The 25,977-nt window shown below is 27.2% G+C and overlaps 1 protein-coding gene across 4 annotated transcripts; it reads right to left on the reverse strand.

Annotated features, from left to right (window-relative positions):
• Positions 1-568: 568 nt before the first annotated feature.
• On the reverse strand, positions 569-25,977 carry LOC107449408 (ras-related protein Rap-1b). 4 transcript variants are annotated; one of them, XM_021146108.3, is made up of 8 exons: positions 25,545-25,977; positions 24,457-24,544; positions 18,729-18,797; positions 17,153-17,209; positions 12,542-12,682; positions 11,111-11,254; positions 6,449-6,542; positions 569-1,820 (listed from the first exon to the last, which is right to left on the reverse strand). In XM_021146108.3, exons 2-7 carry the CDS (start codon positions 24,511-24,513, stop codon positions 6,453-6,455), a joined length of 558 nt encoding a protein of 185 aa, XP_021001767.1. In that variant the 5' UTR covers positions 24,514-24,544; positions 25,545-25,977; the 3' UTR covers positions 569-1,820; positions 6,449-6,452. The 4 variants fall into 4 exon arrangements, with proteins under 4 accessions (XP_021001767.1, XP_021001768.1, XP_021001769.1 ...); XM_021146109.3 differs by having other exon boundaries at positions 25,147-25,550; XM_021146110.3 differs by having other exon boundaries at positions 25,473-25,548.

Genomic DNA, 25,977 nt, shown 5'->3' on the forward strand with positions numbered 1-25,977 from the left:
TAAAATGAATTGTAATATAACTCGCAATTAGCAATGAATACTAGTTGCGCACCTCGTCCCATGCCTCATGGTACAAAATAAAATTTATAATTTTTTTCTTAATGTAAAATTTCATTTTTTTAAGAATTATATTTCTCTTAACTGTAAAAAAATCTAAAAAATCATAAAAATTTCAGAACATTTAAGGACACTTTCTTTTTTAGGAATTTAAGAACTTGTACCATGTTCCAGTTTAAAATCGGACAACAGCAAATAACCCAAAATGTAATATAGTATCGGCAGTAGTATCTCTATAACTAGTACTTTTAATAAACATTACACTGCAGTGGCTATATTCTTGACAGAACATAACCATTTGATAAAAATTTTTAAAAGAAAAACCTGCAGAAGAAAAAATCAAAACGGTACTTAAAAATGTGGCTGGTCATTGTTTCACAATTCCCTTCATTTATAACTACCCAGTAAGAACACGGAACAACTTTGAAAAAGAATCACAAATCATTGAGACAATCAAGATATTACATAGAAAAGTATGGATCAAAACAGACAAAGATACTGACACACTGAATGAATTTCAATGTTAATTTAACACATTTATTTTAAAATGAAGACATCCAACAAGATAAATTTCATTCATTACATACAACTGAATAAGGGTAAACATTGAAAACATTTTCTTAAATAAAATTCAATTACTTAAATTTTTCAAATTAATATTTATCAATGTCACTTTGCTTGGGATAATAATGTCCAACTTTGAAGGTAATTCCTGTATGGTAAGATTTTTTTTTTTTTTTTTTCCTTTTGGACTTGACAAGCATAGGCACCTTAAACACAATTAGAAATACAGATGTAAAAAAGTTATACGTCAGTTTAAAAGCTCTGCTTGACAATGTGAGGACAGGTTAAAAACTTTTTATCTTAATTATTTTGGAAGCATTGGCCAAAATAACACTGCAATTTACATAATATACATATATATTTCATTTTTAAAACTACTATGCTAGATTGAAAAAAACAAAAACAAAAATAATTAATATATAATGATAGAAGATGAAATAAAATAAGTTACAAAACGCTGTGCACAAAGACATGAAGATTCAGAGGGGGGGAAACGGCAACAAGTTTCAAAACATTAGGAAAGGACTTTTCACTGAGGAAGAAAATTTCACCAATAAACTTCATTCAAGCGAGTGATTGTAGGTCATACCCTTCTTTTAGATTCCTAAACACATAAACATACATTCATTATAGCTAATAAAAATGGAATCTCCGCTACTATTTTGAGGATGATTGCGGTCTGCCCCCCTCGAATAAACGCTCAATCTAATAAGTGTGATTTTTAAAATTTATATGAAAATACGAAACAACTTTTGGAACTAACCCTACAGAAAAAATTACACTTTTTTTGTCGCCTCCATTGTACAAAGTGTCACTCCGGCCCGCGCTTCAACCCAAATTATACAAAGACCGTTAAATGGGACACTGATTCAACACTCTTGTACAATTAGTTTCTTTAATCAATAGAGAATATTTGTTTTTTAAAAAAAATTAAGGAAGGGGAAGGAAAATAGATCAGATTGAAGAATCCTTAAAGAACACAACAATGTGGAAGTGCTGCGGTTGAAGGAACATGGTATTCATATTAATTATAGTAATATTGCAGCCTGGACCCCATTATTTAAGTTATAATGCTTGAACATAATTCTGTCACAATACACATGCTCCACAGTGATCAATTTTCTGTAGCAAAGTCACTTTTTTTTTCAAGACAAATTGAAGGGGGCCTCTGTACAGCATCACTACCAGTTAATCACTACCTGAAAAAAAAATAAGAGATTTACTTAATGCTAAAACAATAATAATCCAAAATCTTTTCAAACTTTTTAGGTACACATTTTTTTTTTTTTTTAAATTTAAGTACAATTCCTCGCACCATTTCGAATGTAGCGAGTCGTCGACTGAACAGAATATAATTAGCAAGCTATATTTCAATGTTGGTTAGAAGCAGGGTTGGCAAGTTTTTGACACACGACGGTTTTTTACCGGTTTATACCATGGTTTTTACTGTCGTGTCAAAAACCCCTCTGTCAAAAACCGGTTTTTTCCGTTTATACCATGGTTTTTACCGTCATGTCAAAAAACCCTCTGTCAAAAACCCATAGTTTTGGTAAAACTGTATTTTTATTTGAGTTTAACTGCTTATAATTTAAAATTAATTCATTTTTGGGCAATAAAATTAGAAAAAAAGTTGTTAAAAGATATTTAAGAACAGATACTTGCATTTTCCCAACATGATTATATCAAAACATACTATTTGAAGTAAATTATTAGGATAATAAACAAAATTTTCCACATTTCCAAGCATCATTTTGTTTGGCATATTACATTACTGAAGAATGTCAAGTCATTCTTGACTTAGAGTTTGTTAGTATAGTTACAAGTTTTGTTTAGCTTATTTCTAATATTAAGAAATGCCAAATTTTAAACTCTTCTTTTTAGCTCTTGAATTTATTAATATTTCCAAGCTTTTTTGTTTGCTTATTTTTAACAATTAAGAAGTTCAAAATTTTGAATCCTTTGCAAATCAAGCTACAATGATAAAAGTAAGTATCACTATTTTCAATAAGTATATTACAATATTTCTATGTGAATGTATATCCTTCTATAAGAATACATGTATATAGTTGCAAAATCAATAGCAATCATTTACAACATTCATTTATAAAGGCAATTTTGTGAAAATATATTGTCTGCTATATGCCATAAATTAAAGAAAACAGTAGGGTTTTTACCACTGTCATGTCAAAAACCAGTTTTTGACGACAAAAACCCAACCCTGGTTACCTGTTTCAAAACATAGTTACCCTACAAGGGGAATAAATTACCTTTAATTTTGAAGGAGAGTTTTTCAATATATAGAAGACTTTTTCTAGTTTCATTAACAGAAAACAGTTGTGGGGGATATCTTTTAATATCAGGATATGCATACTTTTCTTAAACTCATTTTTTGATTTAAAAAAAATTGATTAAGACAAATTTAATATCAATTCAAAATGTCACAATCACAAAAATATTTATAATAAGATTTTTATTTTATTTAGGAGGGTATTTAATTTTTTCAATCATTTTAATCTTCTAAGTATATAATTTTATATGAGGGCAAATTGGACTAGAATACCTAGTAATAGTGTTTCTACATTACGTGAGTTTTTGCGATAATGTGAATCCGGTTAATTATTTTTTCTATATAAAAGTTGCAAGAAGGGGAAAGTTTCTTCCAACGTAAGTGGGAAAAAGTTTTTTTATTTAAATATTAGGAGTTAAATTTTTAAAAGTTTATAGAAAGTTAAATGCCTAAGAGTGTTAATATCCAAGTTTATTTAATAAATCCTTTTTAAATTAGTGAAAATAAAAAAGCATAAAATTTTAAAGAAAAATAAATAAGTATTTTTGCATAAAAGAATAGAATAAAACTTATTAATTTATTTTTCTCCTTTAAGTTAGTTAAGTTTAAGTTATTATTAAGTTCCTTTAAGTTAACTTAAAATATCATAATCAAATTGTCTGTAGTATTATATACAAATCAAAAATAATGTAACTATAACCAAATTCACAAATTACTTAGATATTTTTATTTATAAATTGCTCACTTTTTAGAGCAATGATTAATTATAAAAACTTTCTTAAAATGCGACGTTATTAAACAACTTCAGAGCTCATTCTAGGCAGGGTAAACAGGGCGCAGCACCCTGCTGCCCTTTTAGTTTAAAGAATCCATCCTGTTGCCCCTGAAGTAAATTAGTGCCCTGATGTAATAGAGTCCATACCCTTTTTGTCCTTTCTGTCCTAAGCCCTTCTTTATTTTTTCCCCAAACTCTACAATAGATTTCTTAAACTTTTATTGTTTTTTTTATTTAGTTTGTCATTGCTGTCAATACATAGATTTATATGGGAAAGGAAAAATAGCCATCACACCCCCTTGATGCACTTGTCTTAGAAAGTTTGCAGCTACTTCCACTATCATTAAATCATAATTATTATTAATCATTTTAATTATAAAATCATAACTACAGATACTCAAAAACATACATTTATTATTTTATTAATCTATGCATGAATTTTAAATAAATTACTAAGCTAATTAGCTCATTAATTCAATATGTATGTTGATTTATTAATAAAAATTAGTAATTAATATGATTGCTTTGCTACTTTTAGTAAAGTTTTAAGAAAAATTTCTTTTACTAATTGACAATGTTATTTAATAGAACGTGTAAAGCCCATAGAAAGAAATTATTGCCTTTTTAGAAAATAATGCCCTTTTTTAAACTTTTGCACCCTGCCCTTTTTTCTGCCTAGAATGAGCTCTGCAACTTAAAAGCTTTTACATCATTTTCATATTTGAACTGAAAATCATCAAAAAAATCTAATATTTTAAAGTGCTCGAGCAATTAATTTAATTTTAAAAAGTAAAGTTTGTAAGCTTTCAAATATAAATATCACAGCGAAGTTTTTTTTTTTTTTTAACACTCTGATAGCTTTATAATTTACAATATATCCTTAGGATTTTCTAAAATAAAACTAATTGTTTCTCATATATAATGCTATTCTTTTAAAAGAAATTTAAAAAAATCTAAAAATACATTAGCATTAAAAAACTACAGTGAAAATTTTTTAATATTCTTCTATATTTTTATGTTTAAACAGTTTAAGTACATTTATATAATTGTGAGAGTACATATTTATTTAGGAAAATAAGAAACATAGATCAAAATTCAAAGAAATCATTTTAAAAGGTAGTAGTATTTAAAATAGTAGTTTTAAAGTAGATTTTAACATTTAGTATATAACTAAAATATGAAAATTGCTTTATTTTTAAAAAAATTAAATTCTTTTTACCTTTTATAATGTGTTTAATTTTATTTCTTTTGCATTTGGATTATCATTTAATAATTTTATTAGACATTTTTATAATTAAACAATCATAAAAATTATATCGTAGTTAAATACTTTTATTTCAAATTAGTCCAGTTTCGAGTTTTTTTTTTTAGTGCCGGGAAGAAATCTGTTACTTCCTGAAGAAATTGCAACTTTGAGTCATAGTTATTATGTTTTATGTGATAGTTAGGTGATAGTGTTATTATGTTATAGTGATTATGTTTGTTCACTCTCACAATGTCATGTCCGCTCTTATGTCACGACACTTCAATCTATATATATATTTCTCTTACACGGCGATAAAAAAAAAGCCTCATTACAACTTCCCAAATGGCAACGCTAGAAAATCGACCAATGATTGCAGCTAAAAATGTCACATGCCAAATCTAGCTGAAATGGCTCAACATATAGTGCTTTTAAAAACGGAAACTGAAATAACCAGAGAGAGCATAAGCAAGGCAGAAGTGATAGTCTTTGTCGATAGATCTCTATTTTAGTATTTTGTCGAAAGCGCTTTTTTTTCCACGAATTTATATATTACGAATTTAATTGACGATTTTTGATTTATATCACGAATTTATTTTTTTTACTAGAATTTTTTTGTTTATGCAGGTTTTCTATTAAAATTCACTTATTTTAATTTTTAATAGACTTAATTATAGCCAAAATTTTAACCTTTTTAAAGAGATATCAGTTTTAGAAATTTTATCTTAAGATTTTATACTATAGCACATTTCTCATAAGTTTAACGAATTACATGTCATTTATTTGAATTCAAATTTATTTTAATGACTTAGTATTTACTAAAAAGATGTAATTTTTTTTCAAAAAAAAGTTGTTATATGGATTTGAATGATTGTTTTGAATTCTTAGAATTTTGTGCATTTGCAATGTATCTAAGTTAGTAGCGAACGAAGCAAACCATATAAGATTGCGGAATGCATTGCGCAGAAAATAGTATGCATTATGCTAGAGCAGACATTTATTTTACAAAATATTATTAGCAATGAAATAATTAGAAGCTTTGCATAGCTAGCAACTATAACTAAAAAATTTTACTTAACCTTTTTGGTACAGAGAAGCAGAATATCATTGTACATTCGTGAAACAAGAAGCTCTCCACAAGTTAAGAAAAGAATTCAAAATATTTAAAGCAATTAAGTATTGGAAGTAAAGAAGGACATCATGTGATGTTGACCACATTGCTACCACCATTTAGTAAGGACTAATTGTTAATAGTCATGGTGGATAGAACATTTTTTTAAAAATTTTTGCCAATTAATATAAGAAAACAAATTTTATCACACAACTATGCTTGGAAACTTTATAATTAAAGACAACTTTTGGTTTTATTTATTAATGAAATAACATTATAATAAAGAAAAATTTACTGGAGATTATAATTGATATAATACAAATTACATAAATAATGCAAATTTATTGTAAAATTACAAGTAAAACGTAATGGCGATTTAGTACAAATTTGTTAAAATAGAAAAATACTTACATATTTACAAAATTGAACATGTCTTTTTCTTTTTTAAATGCGGCTTTTTTTCAGGGTTTTTTCTATTGATTTGCCGGACAAGATCATAAAAAATCTAGAAAAAATTTATTCTTAGAAAGAATGTAAAACACATTAACAAAAATTATGAATTTAAAAACACTGCACATAGATATTTAAAACAATAACAAGTTGAAAACAAATTACAACTTAACTGGATATAATCAAAATGCAACAAACGGATGAACTATTACAAAACAATACCAAAATCAATAAAAAAAGTTAGCTTTTTTACTGGTAATGAAAATATAATATGAAATTCTGTCACAATTACTTTATGAAACCTTTACTTAATACATTTTTAAACTAATGTAAGCCCTAGGTAACTATAACTACGTTCACTTATAAACTATTACATCCAGTGAGAAAAAAAATTTTAAAATAAATATTTTTTAAATCTTCTGACAAATGAATCTTACAACTGTGAGCAAAATTTTTCTGATTCGGTAAATAAGTTTACGAGACATTATGAAGTACTCAAGAAAAAAAAAGACACTAACACAGGAGTAATTGTGAGCCCAAGTCAAAATTCCGAAAAATTTCTTGACTTAAAAAAAAATTTTAATTGAAAAAAATTTAAACAAGGTTCTCTCAATATTTCTTAGTTTAGGTACTTAAAATATATTTAAAGCTTTACACATACCTATGATGACCTGGAGAAGTAATTAAAATTTACAAATATGTCTTTCTTTCTTGAGTTTATGATGATAACAACTATTTACTGATAAAAAATTAATATTAATCATGAATATAAGCTTATAAAGTATCTCTCTGCCTCTCCCTTGCAAACAAATAAAATAAACTGTGTTTTGAAGTTCCACCTTTGAAAATTTTAATTCCGGAAACTTCTGTGATCAATGATTTTTTTAAACGTCTGGACCTTCGATCTCCGGAAACTTCTGGATCACTGTTAGAGAAAATTCCGGAAATCCAGATTTTTTCCGGAGCACAATCAGCCCTGCTAACATTAAGGGAGCTAAATTTCTGACTGCTCTCGACTATAGGGCTTCTCTCATATTTAGATAGTCGGAATTCCAAACTAATTGAGGAAAAAGGTATGTTTATTAAAGTATGCTTTTGTGTTTGATTCTTAACTTAATTACATAATACTCATTAAATAGAATAGTAACTAACAGTCAACCCTTAGAACTCAAGCATTAAGATTAGTAATAACAGTTATTACATAACAAGGATGACATTTTTCCGCTTGTTAGCAAATTTCCGCTTTTTTTACTTTTGCCTCTCGAATTTCAGTCTTTTTATCGAAAACTCCAATTATCTCAAAGTTGCACTTTTTTTTATAAATATCCTACTTTTTCGAAAAAATCAGCCGTTGAAATAAAATAATATTTATTTCTGATTTTCAAATATGAACAGAAAATTCAAACTACATAGCTGACAATCCTTCCACATTGTTACTTATTTTAGCTATTTTCTCCGCGTTTATGCGGAGAAGATAAGATTTTCCGCATTTTTACCCGCCCGCCAGATAGTTCGTATTTTCATAATTCAGACGTCGTTGCTTCAAACGAGCCTTTTACAAGCCCGGAATTTGATAACATTTCGATTCTTATTTACAAGACTTAAAAATCCAATAACACAATTTGTATTTACACGTTTTTAAAAACTCTATGTAGCGATTCGTATTCATGTGAGTTTAAAATCCAATGTCGTGATTTGTTCATGCGGTCATAATATCAAACTTTGATTTTCGTATTTATATGTGATTTTAATATAAGACATTGGGATTCACATTCACGCAATCTAAAAATTATGCATCATGACTTGTATCTACTAGATTTAAAAATTTTATGGCGTAATTTATATTTTTTCATTTTTAAAATCAAATATAGAGTTTTATATTCATGTGGTTTTAAAATCCATTATCGCGATTCATATTCAAGCGATTTTAAAATCCAAGATCGCTATTTGTATTTACGTGATTATCGCGAATAAAATCAATTATCATGATTCTTGTAATAGTAAGCTTTTCTTTAATTAGTCACTATAAATGTGACTTTTTCTATCGACAATTATTATTATATGTAGGCATATTCAAAACTTACATGCTGTGCTTGTTAAGAAGAATGTGACAAAGGCAGGTAAAGAAAGAAAAAATAAGATTTGTCAAAAGATGTTTGAAGTTGGGCTAACGACTTAATTACTCACCAATCTGTTTCCCCTCATTCACAAGCTGCATTACAAGCAATTTGACCTTGTTAAAGGATTTTTTTGCTTGTTTTGTAAAACATGAAGCATTTGCAGCAAATAAAACAAAAATTTTAAAAAAAGATATAGCAAACAAAAGCAATCACTTACAAAGTGATTCAATTTTTTGTGGAAAAAAAAGTTTATTAACTCAGCACCAAAATCAAAAATTAAAAAAACAATGCTGCTGTTATTTATGGTATAAAATGCGAAATTTTTATCATATGAAAAATAATTATATAAACAGTTTCTGATTATATGTTATTTTTTCAAACTAAAATAGCAATTTTTGTATGTTAAGGAGTTACTATATGTTTCTACTTCACAGTTATTGACTTGTTTCACAGGGCTCTAGTTAGATCAGATTATATGAACATAGTAATTCTAATTGTAAAAGTTTATTTTCTTTTCTAAATAATTTAAAAAGTCATGTTTCTGATATATTTGTTATAAATCACGTAACAGTATTTATTAAAAGAAAGGGACGTTCAATGTATGTTCTCAGAAGTTTTTATTTGCTAAATCAGGCAGTTCAAGTAATAATTGTCTCCTTTATGTGAACTGAACAAACATATAATTTCTAGCTTAATTTTTTCAATTGTTAATTTTACTTTTTACTAAATGTTAAGTATTGATGTAATCAGTCATTTATTATTAAATTAGTACACAATTTTATGTCAATACATAGTTATTTATTATCTTAAATTGCCAGCAATTTATTATTAAACAATTGCACATGCGTAGAATTTACTCACTGGAAATTCAGCTTTTTTGCCCTATCTCATCCCTGTACATAAAAATCTGATCATTACAATGAAAAGGTGATATTTTTGCTCAATGTTCATAAATTAAAAATAGCGAAACATTTGTACATCAAAACTGAAGATAAACTTTTTTTTGTAATAAAAATTTCCTACTATTTTTAACGTAAGACTTAAACATAATTATCAAAAAGTTTTCCAGAAAATATAATGAATGCAAAATTTGAAAGTTATGAAACAACTTTACATTTCTCATTAGAAAAATAGCAACTATTTTATTAGTTACAAGCCAATAGATTTTCCTTTGGAGCTAGGTGCACAATTATATACATTTGTGGTGGCTCTTGTAAACTAGATCAACCAACTACTAGATTTCTAGATCAACCAACATTTAAATTTAGAAAATTTCTCAATAATCACTCAGAATTAAAGAACTGGAAGTAGGGCAAATAAAACTTAGTACTCCTAAAATACATAGATATCTTATCATATGCCAGTATCCACAGCATGAAGAAATATTTCACAACTCATAATTTTTTAAAAGTAAAAAATAAGAATAAAAAGTCTTACAAAAAAAAACTTATGTTTATCTTTTTGATTTGGAACATTTCAAAGTTAACCCGAGAAAATGAAGCATAATATAAAGTAGACAAAACTAGATTTAACTGTAACATCTTCTAAGATTGAAAACATTACATTTTAACACTTAATAACTTAATTTTTCACCTAATAACTTAATAAAATGTCGTAAAAATTTTCCTGAAGCCCAAACACCAAGAATACTGATTTAAATAAGTTTTCTGAGAGTTGTTTTCATTCAGGATTTCATTTCAATCATTAACCATAAGCAGGGGTGATTGTGAGCCCAAGTCAAAATTCCGGAAAATTTCTTGAGTTACACATACCTATACCATTTACACATACCTATGATGACCTGGAGAAGTAATTAAAATTTACAAATATGTCTTTCTTTCTTGAGTTTATGATTATAATAATTATTTACTGATAAAAAAATAAATATTAATCATGAATATAAGCTTATAAAGTATCTGGCTCTCCCTTACAAACAAATAAACTGTGTTTCCACCTTTGAAAATTTGATTTCCGGAAATTCTGTGATCAATAATTTTTTTAAAAGTCTGGACCTTCGATCTCCGGAAACTTCCGGATCACTGTTAGCGAAAAATCCAGAAATCCGGATTTTTTCCGGAGCACAATCAGCCCTGCATAAGGAAATAGAAAAATGGATAAAATAGAAACAGTATGCAGAAAATTCTTTTTCGAAAAAAAAAAAAAACTGAAACTTATGAATAAGTGAAGAAACAAATTTCAATAGTAAGAGGACAAAAAAGCTTTCAGAAATAAACTAAATAACGTGGGTTATTGTTAAAAATCAGAAAAAAAATCAATGATCAACAATCTATCAATAAACAATAAGAAATCTTAGATCCACTTATTTAAAAGAACTGAGAAAAGCATGCGAGTCAATGAAGCTTTCTTTTACCAAGTTCAAAACACATATCAAGTCTCAAATGAAAAATTAAATTATCATTCAGCTTTTTAATATCTTACTAATAATTAACACATACCTCACTATTTTTTTAAAAAACATCTGTTACCCATAATTAACACATACCTCACTGACATTAATCTTGGCTTTAGCAGATGATTCCAAGAAAGCACAGTTATTAAACGACCTTGCTAGGTTAGCACCTTGATCTTTACCAACCACACGTTCATCTTCCAAGTCACATTTGTTGCCCACTAAAATCATAGGTACCTGCAAATCAAATGTATTTTAAATTAAATTATTTTTTAGAAAAAAATTAAATCTGATAAAATACATAACATTACATAACTACCTATCAAAATGAGAGTTTACTTAAATTTACGTTAAAAGGCTCAATTGCAGAAACCTGCCAAAGGTTAAATAATGCTACAATAGGTTATAAAAAGTAACAGGGTTCACACTTAATTTCAGAAAAAAAAATTCCAACTTTTCCAGGCAGGTAAATTTCAATGAAAATCCATCCCATTTTTTTATCCATGTCATACAATTTTTCCTCAAAAAACATTTGATATTAACATTAACATTCATCAAACATTAGATATTGTGAGCAAAAACATAATAGAATGAGAATGAAGTGGAATTTCATAAAATAATTGTAATAGATGTTAGAATTATATAACTTGAATATCAATAACTTATTACAGTTACTGACAATTCTGAGACTCATTATTTTCCAGGTATGATAAGAATTTTCCAGGTTTTTTGTAAAAAATTGCAATTTTTCCTGCTTTTTAGAGTTTAGGGAGCCCTAAATAAGGATAGAACAAATATTCAGCCCTTTTGCCAAATATCCGGCTGAATATTTGGCCAAATATTCAGCAAAGTATTATTTGTAAAATTTTTAGACTAAGTTATTTTCACCTAAAGAAGAAATTTTCTTAGGTATTTTTCAGAAATATTATAAATTGTGAAAAGTTTTATGTTAGAAAAAAAAAAATTATGTGATGCAACATTTACTTACAAATTTCTGAGTGAAATTCACATGGATTATAAAATCTATTTGTATGCATCCAGTATAAGTTTCCTTGTTACTTACTGATGAACTTATTATATATTTTATTTTTATTTCATATATTTTATTTTTATTTTATATTTTTATTTTACATATTTTATTTTTATTTTATATATTTTATTTACATTTTATGTATTTTATTTATATTTTATATGTTATTTAAACAGATTGAGACCAGCTTAATATCTAAATTTATAGCAAAACTTCAAAGCACTTAAAATAATCAGTATTTTGCAAACAAAAAAGAAAATTTTATAGCAAACACAGAACAAATAAGAACACTATTAAAATATAAGGCCTATTTGTAAAATTGAAAAGGGAATATTGGACCTAACTAATTATGAATGCAATAAATTAATAGAAATTTTACAGCCTGAGCTCAAGAGTAACTTCAAGATGCATTGCCTATATGTAACAAATATTAAGTCCATAGGACGTTTTTAAATCATTCTGACTAACTCATGAATAAAAAATCTTCAACTTACATCATCTGTGTCCTTGACTCTTAATATTTGTTCCCTTAAATCTTGCAAATCATTGAATGTGGATTGAGCTGTTATGGAATATACAAGAACAAACCCTTGGCCATTTTTCATATAAAGATCGCGCATGGCAGTGAATTGTTCCTGAAAAATAACACCTTTTTAGTACCAAAATAAATCTATAAAATTCTGTTATAGTAAAAAAATTGAACACAGATAACTAAATCTAAATTTGAAAGCAATTAATGTTATTTATTATTCATGTGTATTAAAGCAATTAAAACTTAAAAATGTAAAGAGCTAACTTATTAAAGATAAAAAAACAATAGAGAAATTATACTATAAAATATCTTTAAGAAAATTAGATAATGTTAATACACAATACTAAAACTTATGTTTTTAAAAATTCAAATACTCTCCATGCCAATATTTTATTTTAAATTTATATAATTACATTAAGTACATATGAAGTCTAATTCTGTATAAGGGTTTCTTCCTTGATTACTTTGTATTTAATCCATAAGAAAATTTTAAAAATTCAAAAGAGATATGCATAAATATAATCTCATTAGTCCAATATTGGTTAGGAATCTCAAGTTTTTGGTGTCAGTGAGATGATTAATATAAGATTAGGAAGGAAAATACAGTCCAAAAGGAAACAAAACTATATGGCAAGATTAAATAGAAATTAAGAGATTTTATTAACACATGTATAGCAGAGCTCAAAAAATCTCAACATTTTTATCTGCTGAAATAAAGTATTACATGCCTTAAAAAAAATTTATTGCTTTTTACAACAAAAAATTTTATGAACCTATTATAAATCTCTTAAAAATGATTTCAACTTTAAAGCAGTACTTTTGTTTTTAGAATAAATCAGAAACATTAAGCATTTTTAACAAAGTATTAAGTATTAACAAATAAAGTAGTAACAAATAAAGTACTAAGCAAAATAAAGAGTTGATGAAGCAAATGCAGAACATTATTCAGAAAAAAATGAAACTATCAAAATTATTTATTTATATAATCAAGTTCAATAATATTTAGTCCTTTGGTCTTATTAATTAGCCCCATCCGGCAAAATTTGAAGGACTCTTAATCATTATTTTATGGTATCTCTGAATATTAACATAGTTTTCAAGAGAGATTAAGATAATATTTTCGGTTATTGCAAAAACTGTGTGCAGTAAAGTCCCGATCATCCGATTTGCAGATCATCCAAGCTTCACCTTTTTTTTCAATGATAAATATAGCATTTAGAATTGAAATTAATTCAAAGAGATGGAACTATTTTAAGAGTTTTACTTAAGAGAGGAGGGAAGGGGGTCATTTATTTTCACACAGTTTTTTGAATCCTATATTTTTAATACATTATTTAACCCCATTACATTTGTTACCTCCTTTTTAAGAGTCCGATTCACATGATTTTGTCCTTTATCTTTTTCGGGTTTTTATTGCTACGAATTTCACGATTTTTAAAGTTTTTTTTTTATGCGATGATTCACGGACGCCAAAAAAGGAGAGTGTTTTTCCCTTACAAAATGTGAGAATATCGTCCATGATACAAGAATGAAAGAAAAAAATATTACATATTTATTAAAAAAAATTCTATACAATTCTATTTTATCCAAATAGGTTTCTTTTTGTAAACAACATTTCTGTTACTTTAAATTAGTAGCATGTAAATTTGTTATTATTAAAAGCAACTTGCAGAAAGATATCAGTGCTAGAGACGTTTGTCGCAGAAAGCCCAAAACAATTCTGCCACGGGGCATGCAACACGTTTTTGGAACTTTTATCAGTTATAAAATTGATAAATAAGAAATGAGGGTGGACCCCACATGACACTTATACCCATAAAAGAATAAACCAGAGCCTTGAATAATTTATGTGACATATGCATGATTTCAGAGTTGTAGTCTGTTTATTTTAAGCTTTGTTACTGTTTAAAGTTTCTAAAAATCTTGTATGTGCAGTAACTCTTGATAAGAACTAATTCACCTGGTTTGAACATTGCCTTGCGCGTTTCTTTTTCAATAGTGTATGAACTCTCAAGTTAAAAGTCTGCTTGTGCCTGTTCTATTTTAGCTTCCTGCTCTCTAACACCAACATTTTTCACACAGAAATTTTAAAAAATGTATAAACAGAAAATATGAAGAAAACTGCTATTGATATTGAAATAGATTTTGAAATTGAAATGTAATTTAATTTATCATTTATATATATTTTTTTTAATTGATGGGTGTCTTTTTTAAGGGTTTTGTGGATTATCTGAGAATTAGCTTATCTGCTCTTCATGGGCCACTCAATTCCGCAGATAATCAGGAATCTACTGTAGTTTTAAAAAACTCTTATAAGCCAATTGAAATGCGAATGATGCAAACATTATCTAAAACAAGTGTTGTTGGCCGCTTTTGTTAGATACCAATGACAAAAGCGTTCTGATGTTAAAATTGATCAATTTGAGCATGAATCAAATGAATTGTTGCATATCTAGTGATGACAAGTATCTTGACACTTTTAATAACTTTATTTTGTAAAAAAACAATTACTGAAATGTTACACTTTGAGACGTTGTAATATAAAAATATTGTTGTGCAGTCAATTTGATTAATTATATATACTTTTTAATGAATTTTTTTTTAAATGCTGTTTTATAACACCATACACTAAAAAAATTTAAAAAAATTAATGAGAAATTTCACCATTATCCATGTAAATTCTGTATTTTAAAAAAAAAGCTAAAAAATCAAGCTCTTAAAATAATTAAGTAATGACAATTTTATTAGCATCATATCAATATCTTGAAAATGCAGCTCATATTAATCAAAACCTTCTGAAACAAAAACAAAAAAAAAAGTACCATATGAAAAAGATTAAGTATATTGTCTATATTTTATTTCAGTCTAATATTATTCAAAGTATATAATAGTAGATAAAGTTATTTACGAAATATTTAATACATGGGATATAATATTCGGAGCAACAATTGAATAATTTGGTAGCCAATCAAAAGCTATGTTAATTTTCGTTAGTAAAAAATCCCATTTATGAAAATTTTATCAAAATTCACTTTAGATAACGAGGCTCCTCAGAATCAATTCAAACAATCTACTTGGTGTAAGAAGAGCGTTGGAGCTCTTGTGAAAAAGAAATAAAAAAAACTAGCAGCAAATCCAAAACAAATATGTCTAGCAGAGCTCCTAGTACCTTACTTGCTTAAATCACAATTTGTGACTAATACACATGAATTATCTGTGTTTCTGGGTTTAATTCTGATTACTATTACAAATATTTATTTTGTTAGAATTATTATAAACTGGTTACATTTTTATAAGTATCTTTCTTCGGGTGGTCATTAATATATACAGTCAGACCTCGATATAAGGTCACTTTTCCAAAGTCCCGGCTCACTGATTACAGATTATCGGATATATGGTCAAGTTTTAAAAATTGTTATCGCTTATAAGGTCTTTTTTATCTGAGGCGAAGGAAGCGAACAAGCTACAATTTCTGAAATTGTTTCACAAGTTGTGGACAGTGAGGACAATGACAGCGATCCTGAGACTATAGCTGTAACCCAAGCGGAAGCCTTCAATGCAATAAATGTCATACGAAATTTTTTTGCAAACCATGAGGGAGCTGAGGAACATTTTGCGAAGTTACAAAATCTAGAGAACATTGTTCAAAAAATTAAACCAAAAACAAGACAGACCTGCATAAATGATTATTTTAAATAAGGTAAGATGTAATATTTGTATACACACTTTGAGAAAATTTGTAAAAAGCTTTATTTTAAACTAAAAAAAATTTTAAAAATTTAACTTTCTTTAATTCTTCACTAATTCTGTTAAAATTTATGGACTTAAATATTTAATTTATGGCCGATCGTTTTTGTTTGCATTGCCATTTTTATAAAGTCATAATGTGTACTATTTACGTGCTTAGTTACGAACTGCCAATGAATCGGTTAAAAGGTCACCCCGCTTATAAGGTCAATTTTGTGATGCCCCTTAGGGTTACCTTACATCGAGGTCTGACTGTATTAATAATGATTTTAAATTTTAAAACTATTTTTTAAATAAATAATTTTTCTTAAAAAAATCCACCTTTAAATGTTCATTTTCTTATAATTTTCAGTTTCAATTATAGAAATAAACTTTCCAAGTTGTTTATTAATTAATAATTTTTTGTTATACCTTCTGAAAAAAATATTCATATAGATTGCCTTTAGTTATATTTATTTGCTACAAATTTTTCTAGAGCTACAAATTAGAGAGAATTACTTTTTGAATTATACTCATAAAATAGTATGAGAGGATAATTTAGAAATTGAAGATAAAATTCAGTTATTACACATTTTGATAAATATTTACGATGTTACCCTTTCAAAACTCAAAGTCAGAGAAGAAGTATCTTGTCCTGCTTTATTCTCAGGGAGAACTCAGTACACATATAAAATATAATAAGTAATATAGACTACACAAGATAGTCTTACAGCTTGGAAAACAAACTTTTATAAAAAAAATATATTACTAATAGAAATTATATATGTGAGAAAATCTCACCACAAGAAACATTAAAAATAAATAATAAATACTGAAAAACACTCACTGTGCCAGCAGTATCCAAAATTTCTAGCATGCACTGTTGTCCATCTACTTCTACTTGCTATAGTAGAAACATGAAAAAAAAACATGTAAAAATTCTATATTTAAAATAAAAAGAATAAAATACAAGGCAATTTGACAGAATTTAATATTTAATTAAGATAAGAAATTCTGGAAGATATTTTAAAGGATTCATAAATGAGATTGAGAAAATTTCTTAGACTTGAAACACTGAATGAAAGTGTTTGCTTAAAAACTTTCTGAGGCAATTTAGAATAAATGCTTGAAAATTATTAAATATTTTTAATCAATTACATAGACAAATACAGAACAAAATGATATTCATTGAAGTAACACACATTCTTTTAATTTTAAACATGTGTGTATATGCATTTCAGGTCAATATGTTACAAAAGAAATAATTAGTTATAAGTCATAATGACTAAATAAAATCTAAAATTATCTGCCGCATTGACATTCTTCCGATTGTCTTGCGTGAGATTTTCACCTAACAGATTCAAATAATTAATAGCACTAATTATTGCTTTACCTACTTCAAAATTAATAGCCATTGAACTAATTTCTTCAGCATTTTTTTATTACACTATTTAGTACTTTACTTAGATAAAATAACATATTACAAAAAAAGAGTACAGTAGCTTCACAGCAAACTATCACACCTTCAAAGTAACTAATTCAAGAAAAAACCTACTTTTTACAAAAATAAAGATATTGCATTTTAAAATCGTGTGAATATGAATCGAGATATTGAATTATAAAAAAGTGAATGTATAAATTGCAATATTGAATTTTTTTAAATCGAGCAAATAATTCTACTCTGCATAATTCTTAGATTGCATGAATACGATTCACAATGCCATATATAAATGCGAAAATTTATGTTTGATATTACAAACAAATTAACGCAAATAGTGATATTTGGTTTTAAAAATGCGTAAATACAAATCGTGATATTGGATTTTTAAATTGTGTGAATACTAATTGCAAAGCGTAGTTTTTAAATCAGATAAATACAAAAAGTTATTGATATTAAAATAGTGTGAATAAGAACCACAATATTAGTAGAGTTGGCACAGTTCCAAATATTCAAAATGGGAAAAAGAAGCTAAACAAAAAGAATCATGTTAGATTAGTTCTTCACATAATTGGCGAAAGAATGTATGTAAATGTCTCATTAACAGGATTTAGAAAAAGCTTCAAAATTTCGTCAGGTTATAGGTCTTAAAATTCTTGATAGATCTTAAATAGGTCTTAATTCACGGAAGTCTGAGAACCACCAGTGTTCTAGAGATACGCAGAATACTGCAATATTCGAGCAAAAATTGATTGTCCTGCTTCTAGTTTTTAGACCCGGAAGAATGACACGAAAAACCAGAAATTCATTCAAATTCCTATTTCTAGTGGGAAAAAATTTTACAATCTAATTAATCTATATATTCACAATTTTATACAAATCCTTATCTTGGAAATATAAAATACCAAACCTATTGACCTAAAGCAAACAATTTATAAAATGACAGAAATAAGTTCAATTAAAAAATTTAAATATATTTTCTCACCTTACGATAGCTATCTTCTATAGTTGGATCATACTTTTCTACAAATATGCCTTGTACGAACTGCACTGTCTAGAAAATTAAAATTTTTAATTATTAATAAACAAAAATTCATTATCTTGGTGTGATTATATGCAACTAAATAGTCCCTTGTGATTTAAAGTTTCAAAAGTCTTAAAAAAGCATTAGTTTTGCCTTATTTGTTAAAAAAATACTAGTTTTAAATAAATAAATAAAAAATCAGGAATTTTGTGTACACTTCATATAATAATGCAAATTTGATTATTTTATAGGCAATTTAACAGCACACACTTAGAAAAACAGATATTGTCTATTGCTATAATTATGAATCTTATTTTTTAACAAGTATACAGATTCAACTTTACACTCAATTTTTAGGCCCATTAAAAAATAACCTAGCTTAATATTTATTGCCTTTTCTGTCATTAAACCACATACCTTTGCAAATTTTAAGACCTTACTAATCAGCTTAATTTTGGAGTTTCTAACATATTTTGAAAGAATTTTCATAAAATTTAAATCTTAAAAAATGGGTCATTAACAAATCATATCTTCAATTGTAATTGAACGAATCTTATGATACACCCAAATAAACAATTTTGTAGAAAAAATTCCTTCAAAGCAATTCTCTCCTCGATATTGGCAAAAACATATAAAAATAGTTTAAAACTAAAAACATCGCTAGAAGCAGAAACCTGTTGATCTTCAACACCATGAAATATTCTAAAATTCATCTATTTGTAAAATTATCTAATGAGGCTCGCTTCATTATATATCACCAACACTTATTTAAATATTCAAGCAAGCAATAATCTGTGCAAAAATTTTATTTCGATAGCAATTTTTTAGGAGACTTACTCAATTTTAGGGAATTTTCTAAAATGTAAAAAAAAAAAACAGGAGAATTTTTATTGAATCAGGAGACTAGAAGAAACTGGCAAAATCCAACAGAGTTGGCAGCTATGTATTTTTTCTCCACAAAGCTTTTTTTTTTTTTTTTAAAGGAGTGGCTTTTTCTCTAACCTGTTTGAAGACATTCTTTACTCTTTCTGATTCATCTTCTGTGTGATAAGGTAAATTTCCCAGAGTCGAAATCAGAAAGGATGGGCAAACCACAGGACGGAGCATACACTAGTGAAGGGATTGTGTTAACTTAAAATAAAGAGTGAAAATAGTTTTTTTAGCAAACTTATTTTTGAATAATCCAATCACTTAAAGAACATTAAATAATACATCTGGTTAGGAAATTTTGTTTTCTTAAGTCCAGCAACCTTCCAGATGCTTCTAAAGCAAAAATAAATGTTCTCAAAGCTCTGAATTTGATTTCTGCAGTTTTGGACAATGTTGATAAAAAGCATTTCCAATAGGTTTAATAAAGCAGGCTTCTTGGTTTTTTAATAATCCCTCTGTTTAGTTTGAATTTTTGAAAACTTAAGATTTTTTGCTTGGAGGAGCAAAATTTATCACAGTTCATGTTTTTTGAATTATACGTAGATAAGAAAATAAAAAAACTCCAAATTATTGTTTGTCTCCTAATCATTGTCTGCTTAAATAATTATTAAAAACCAATAAAATATTTTTAACTACGAAAAAATTACCACTATGCAAACCACCACATAGGGGATTATTGGAATCTAATATTCTTACATTTTCCTATTTATCTTCTGTTATTACCTCAAATATTTTTCTTCATTTACCAAAAAACAATTCTCAATATTTCATCTGCATATTTATTTTTACAAAAAACAATTTATAATCCGTAAAGGATAACAGATTTATGAATATTGAATAAAGCAGTGGAAACAGAAACATCAAACTGTGTTCATTACGCTTCAAGAAAANGGGTCATTAACAAATCATATCTTCAATTGTAATTGAACGAATCTTATGATACACTCACATAAACAACTATTTTGTAGAAAACATTCCCTCAAAGTAATTCTCTCCTCGATATTGACAAAAACATATAGAAATAGTTTAAAACTAAAAACATCACTAGAAGCAGAAATCTGTTGATCTTCAACACTGTGGAAATATTCTAAAATTTATCAGTTTGTAAAATTATCTAATGAGGCTTGCTTCATTATATATCACCAATACTTATTTAAATATTCAAGCAAGCAATAATCTGTGCAAAAATTTTATTTCGATAGCGATTTTTTAGAAAACTTACTCAATTTTAGGGAATTTTCTAAAATGTAAAAAAAAAAACAGGAGAATTTTATTGAATCAGGAGACTAGGTGAAACTGGCAAAATCCAACAGAGTTGGCAGCTATGTATTTTTTCTCTACAAAGCTTTTTTTTTTTTTTTTTTTTTTTTTAAAAAAAAAAGAGTGGCTTTTTCTCTAAGCTGTTTGAAGACATTCTTTACTCTTTCTGATTCATCTTCTGTGTGATAAGGTTCCTTTTCCAGAGTCGAAATCAGAAAGGATGGGCAAACCACAGGACCGAGCATACACTAGTGAAGGGATTGTGTCAACTTAAAATAAAGAGTGCAAATAGTTTTTTTAGCAAACTTATTTTTGAATAATCCAATCACTTAAAGAACATTAAATAATACATCTGGTTAGGAATTTTTTTTTCTCGAGTCCAGCAACCTTACAGATGCTTTGAAAGCAAAAATAAATGTTCTCAAAGGTCTGAATTTGATTTCTGCAGTTTTGGACAATGTTGATAAAAAGCATTTCCAATAGGCATAATAAAGCAGGCTTCTTGGTTTTGTCCCTCTGTTTAGTGTTAATTTTTGAAAACTTAGATTTTTTGCTTAAGAGCAAAATTTATCACAGTTCCTGTTTTTTAAATTATACGTAGATAAGAAAATAATGAAAAACTCCAAATCATTGTCTCCTAATCATTGTCTGCTTAAATAATTATTAAAAACCAATAAAATATTTTTAACTACGAATCAGTCAAAAAAATTACCACTATGCAAACCACCACATAGGGGAACATTGGAATCTAATATTCTAACTTACATTTCGCTATTTATCTTTTGTTATTACCTCAAATATTTTTCTCCACTTACCAAAAAACAATTCTCAATATTTTATCTCCTTATTTATTTTTACAAAAAACAATTTATAATCCGTAAAGGATAACAGATTTATGAATATTCAATAAAGCAGTGGAAACAGAAACATCAAACTGTGTTCATTACGCTTCAAGAAAAAGAATAAGGCCTCACATTTCAGCCTCACTATATCCTAATATGCTATCCTGGTAGCAGAATTTAAATAAATCTGCAACACCCCCCTTATAAATCTAAATTCGCCTGCAACCTTAAGCCAAGCACCGTACTAGACTATTTAATTTTTATAAATTTTCATATTATTAACAATATAAAACTAATCCACAAGTTATTTTATTGCTTAATTTAAAAATTACAAGTTCAAAACAGATTTTCAAAGTTCCTCATTCAGAGAAAACAGCTGAATATAGTCAAATAAAATTACCACAATACATAAAAATATCTCGAAACATTCATAAAAAAAAAATTTATAATAATTCTTAAAAATAGCCTTCAGTTAATACATTATTTGTTTAGTTAAAAGTTGGAAAGACAGGACAGTTGAAAACAAACTTCGGAGATAAAAATAAAAGAACTGATTTTTTTTAAGCGCTAGCAAACAAAATTTAGTGATATTTTCCTCTCGTCAAACACTTTTGGCTCAACTATTGTCAAATGTCAAAAAATACAACCCTAATATATTCAAAGCTCACTTGTAAAAACAGTATTTTCTAAGCATAAATCATCCATTTCATAAATAAAAAGTACAGATCTATATCAAATTTTAACTCCTTAACAACAGTTAAAAGACTCTGCTGCAAGTTTCATAAAAATAATCACACATACTATTATTGAATGGCGCTAAATAGACATATCACAAAAAAGATACAATAATAAACACTGAAAACATACAGTTACTCCCTTAGGCAGACATTATTGCCAATGTTGGCGGGTAAAACATTTAGAAAAAAATATTAAGTGAGGACACATAACAAGTCAGTTCTAAAATAAATTAGGAATAAAGATAAAGCCTTTTTTTTTTTCAATAAATGCTATTCCAGGGGTGGCGAACCTTTATACACCAACGCGCCATTTTCAACTAAAAAAATTGCTTAGTGAGGTCATAGACGTGCCGTCAAATAATTTTGACTTCGTGATTATTGGGAAAATAATACTAAATACTATCAACTCAAATCTCTTTATTTACATTGAAAAAAAATACATTTTGCAATGTCTCAGTTATACGCGAAATTCAACTTAAAGTAACATCAGTGTGACTTCTGTTGCTGCAGATTAGATGACCAATAACTTATANTTAAAGATTAGAGGTATAATTAAATGATAAAAGCAGTCTACATTTAAAAAATGCTAAAACAAAATAATGACAATTTGATATTTAAGAAAATTTCTCTTAAATTTTTTTTTTTCAAACTTATTTCTTATTTGAGAACTTTTCTTATAAAATGTTACTTAAATTTTTTTACTCGCTATATTTGCTTTTACTTTACCTCTAGAGTTTTTAAAGATACATTCATTTTTTATGATTAAGATAGAGATAAATAAGTAGTAAGACTATATTTAAGAAACTTCCTACCCAAATACACAGTTTCTAACTATGCAGCCCTATGATAATAATTGGTAAAATCTACAAAAGAGCTTTTAGAGCATACTCCCAAATTAGTTCAGCTTTTGAAAAGCAAACAAATGCTCCACAGTCTGCCTTTTGTATGATGCAGTACTTAGATTTTATGTGAAATTCCTTATTAAATAATAATTATTTAATTAGAATCTTAAGTGATTCTGTCAGAAAAACAAACTATAATAAAAATTTCAAAATTTAAAAAAAGACTATTGAAAATTTTAAGAAATTTATTGAGCCTGGTTAGATTCTCTTACTCTCTTAATGCACCAATCATATTCTCAATTTTTAAATATATATTTTATGGGAAATTTTATTTCTTATGAAAACATTACATGCAAAAATACAGTGAACAGCATTGAAAAGTATGTATTACGTACAATGAGAAGTTTGTTTTTCAATGTAAGCTATAGCCACTAAATTTTTTTTTTTGGTAATAGAAAGATTTCCGTATCGTGATCTGCCAGTCTTGGTAATTCTCAAACATCAGGCAACGAGAAAATAAAATTAAAAATATCACAGAAAACTACCATACGACAAATTACCACCCTCGGACAAACCTCTAGATATTTTTTTAAAAATTCTAGAAGTTTAGGATCTATTTTGCGCCTTGGCGATTGTAGTTTGTGTGACAGATCAAAGTATGGGAATATCTTCTCCTTAATTAGTATTAGTTTCTTTACAGTCTATCTCAAAAGAATGGAAATAAATTTTACATTCATTACAAAAAAAGAAATATCTATTTTCTCAGGACAATGTGCTTATCACCTTTTAAAAAAAATCTGCAATGAAAAGATATCTCAAAGAAATCACAGTAATTGGTAACAGCTGCTACCCAGTGCAAAGTTTTTTCTACCAGTTACAGTGAAAAACTTAAAACAGAAAGAAAATAAAAAAAATAGATATAAGTAACTCAAGATACTACAAATTTTTTTAATTATTATGACGCCACACATAAAACAAGCAACAATGCATTAGCAGTGTAAGCTTTACGGAAAAAAAGTATTTCATAATAAATTTGACAATAGGAAAAACTGGCACATATAACGAAAACAAAACTTACCAAAGCACTTTTTCCGACACCTCCACTGCCTAAAACTACGATTTTATATTCTCGCATTGTGGGCGTGGTGAAAATTAATTTTCAGTACCTAAAAAGTTATTAGAAAAAGTTTCAATTATATCAAGCGTAGACAGTTTTATCACAGGTTTATTTTCACAAATTGTTTTATGCAAATAGAGTTCTGTTTTTTCATATTATATTTCCATATGCCCATTTTTCCTCTAGCTGCAAAGACAGCTCTATATTATGCATAATCATTTACAAAACCAGATAGTAACTGAATTGACATTATAATGAAAATAATAACTATAAATATTTCTGAAAGTACTAACACAATATAAATATGAAAACTAATAAAATGTGCTATATAAAAGGTATACCAGTCTTATAAACTACAATTAAATGGTATTAGAACTTTTTTTAATCATGACTGCTTTAGTAAAACAATATTCTGTCAAACAAATTAAATTTTAAAAAAGCAAAAGAATAAGAATAAAATTTGAAATCAAAATAAAAATACAGTTAATAGTTTCATGCATATATGTGAAGCATACTCCTAACACATTAAGTCGACAATTTTCCTACAAAAGGTAGGTGTGGTTTGGATATAGATAAAATAGATTAATAATTAATGCATAACAAATCATAATAATATAAAAAATAATAAAACTTTTTAATGAAAACACCAACTTAAGTCAACTGACACTCGTGCAGAAATTACAAACAAAACTTTTTGCCCACTAGTCAGTGCTTATCTCTTGAGCTTTACCCAGATTCGCTCACTCAAGTACTTATACGGAAATATTATAATCAATTACAAACGCAAATTAGAACTAACAACAAATAATGGATAAGCAATAAAATTACAAACAAGAGTAATTTAACTCGCGGCCGGTAGGTCTGTCAGTTTTATTGTAAAAATGTTTTAGGGTGCCACTCATGCTTATTAGTCAGCTGTAATAATCGGTATTCGCCGAAAGCATTACAGCATCTAATTCGAAAATAAGAATACAAACTTAATTGCGGTGAGAGGGAAATATGTAAAAAGGAGTTGTATAAACTGAAAGCTTTCAATTATATGAACTTACCCACGAGAAGTAAAAAACCCTAAAAAAAATTCAATACGATTATCAACCTCAGTAGATGGGCGATGGCTACTTCACTTCCGTAAATGGTGACGTAACAGAGGTTCCGGATATGAAAAATATATATTTTTTATAATTTTAATGTAGCGATAGAGTCAAATACATTAAAAACTGTACCAAGAAAACATGATGAAGAAACAAATGTAATTAATTTCGAAGAAAAATTATAACTCTCTTAATCAACAACGATTGACTCAAAAACTAATTTTTTGCCTGAATAACTAACTTTTCCACTAATCCTGCCCTCGAAAATTATGCAAATGTCTTAATTTATATATTAAATAAGCTGTTATTTATGTGTCAAAATTAAAATCGAAATTTAAAAATTAGTTAAAATTCAGAACCGTCCTAAAGTTTCATTTTTGCATAGTCATGT

This window comes from Parasteatoda tepidariorum, chromosome 4, assembly GCF_043381705.1.
Source record: "Parasteatoda tepidariorum isolate YZ-2023 chromosome 4, CAS_Ptep_4.0, whole genome shotgun sequence".
NCBI classification, from domain to species: Eukaryota; Metazoa; Arthropoda; class Arachnida; order Araneae; family Theridiidae; genus Parasteatoda; species Parasteatoda tepidariorum.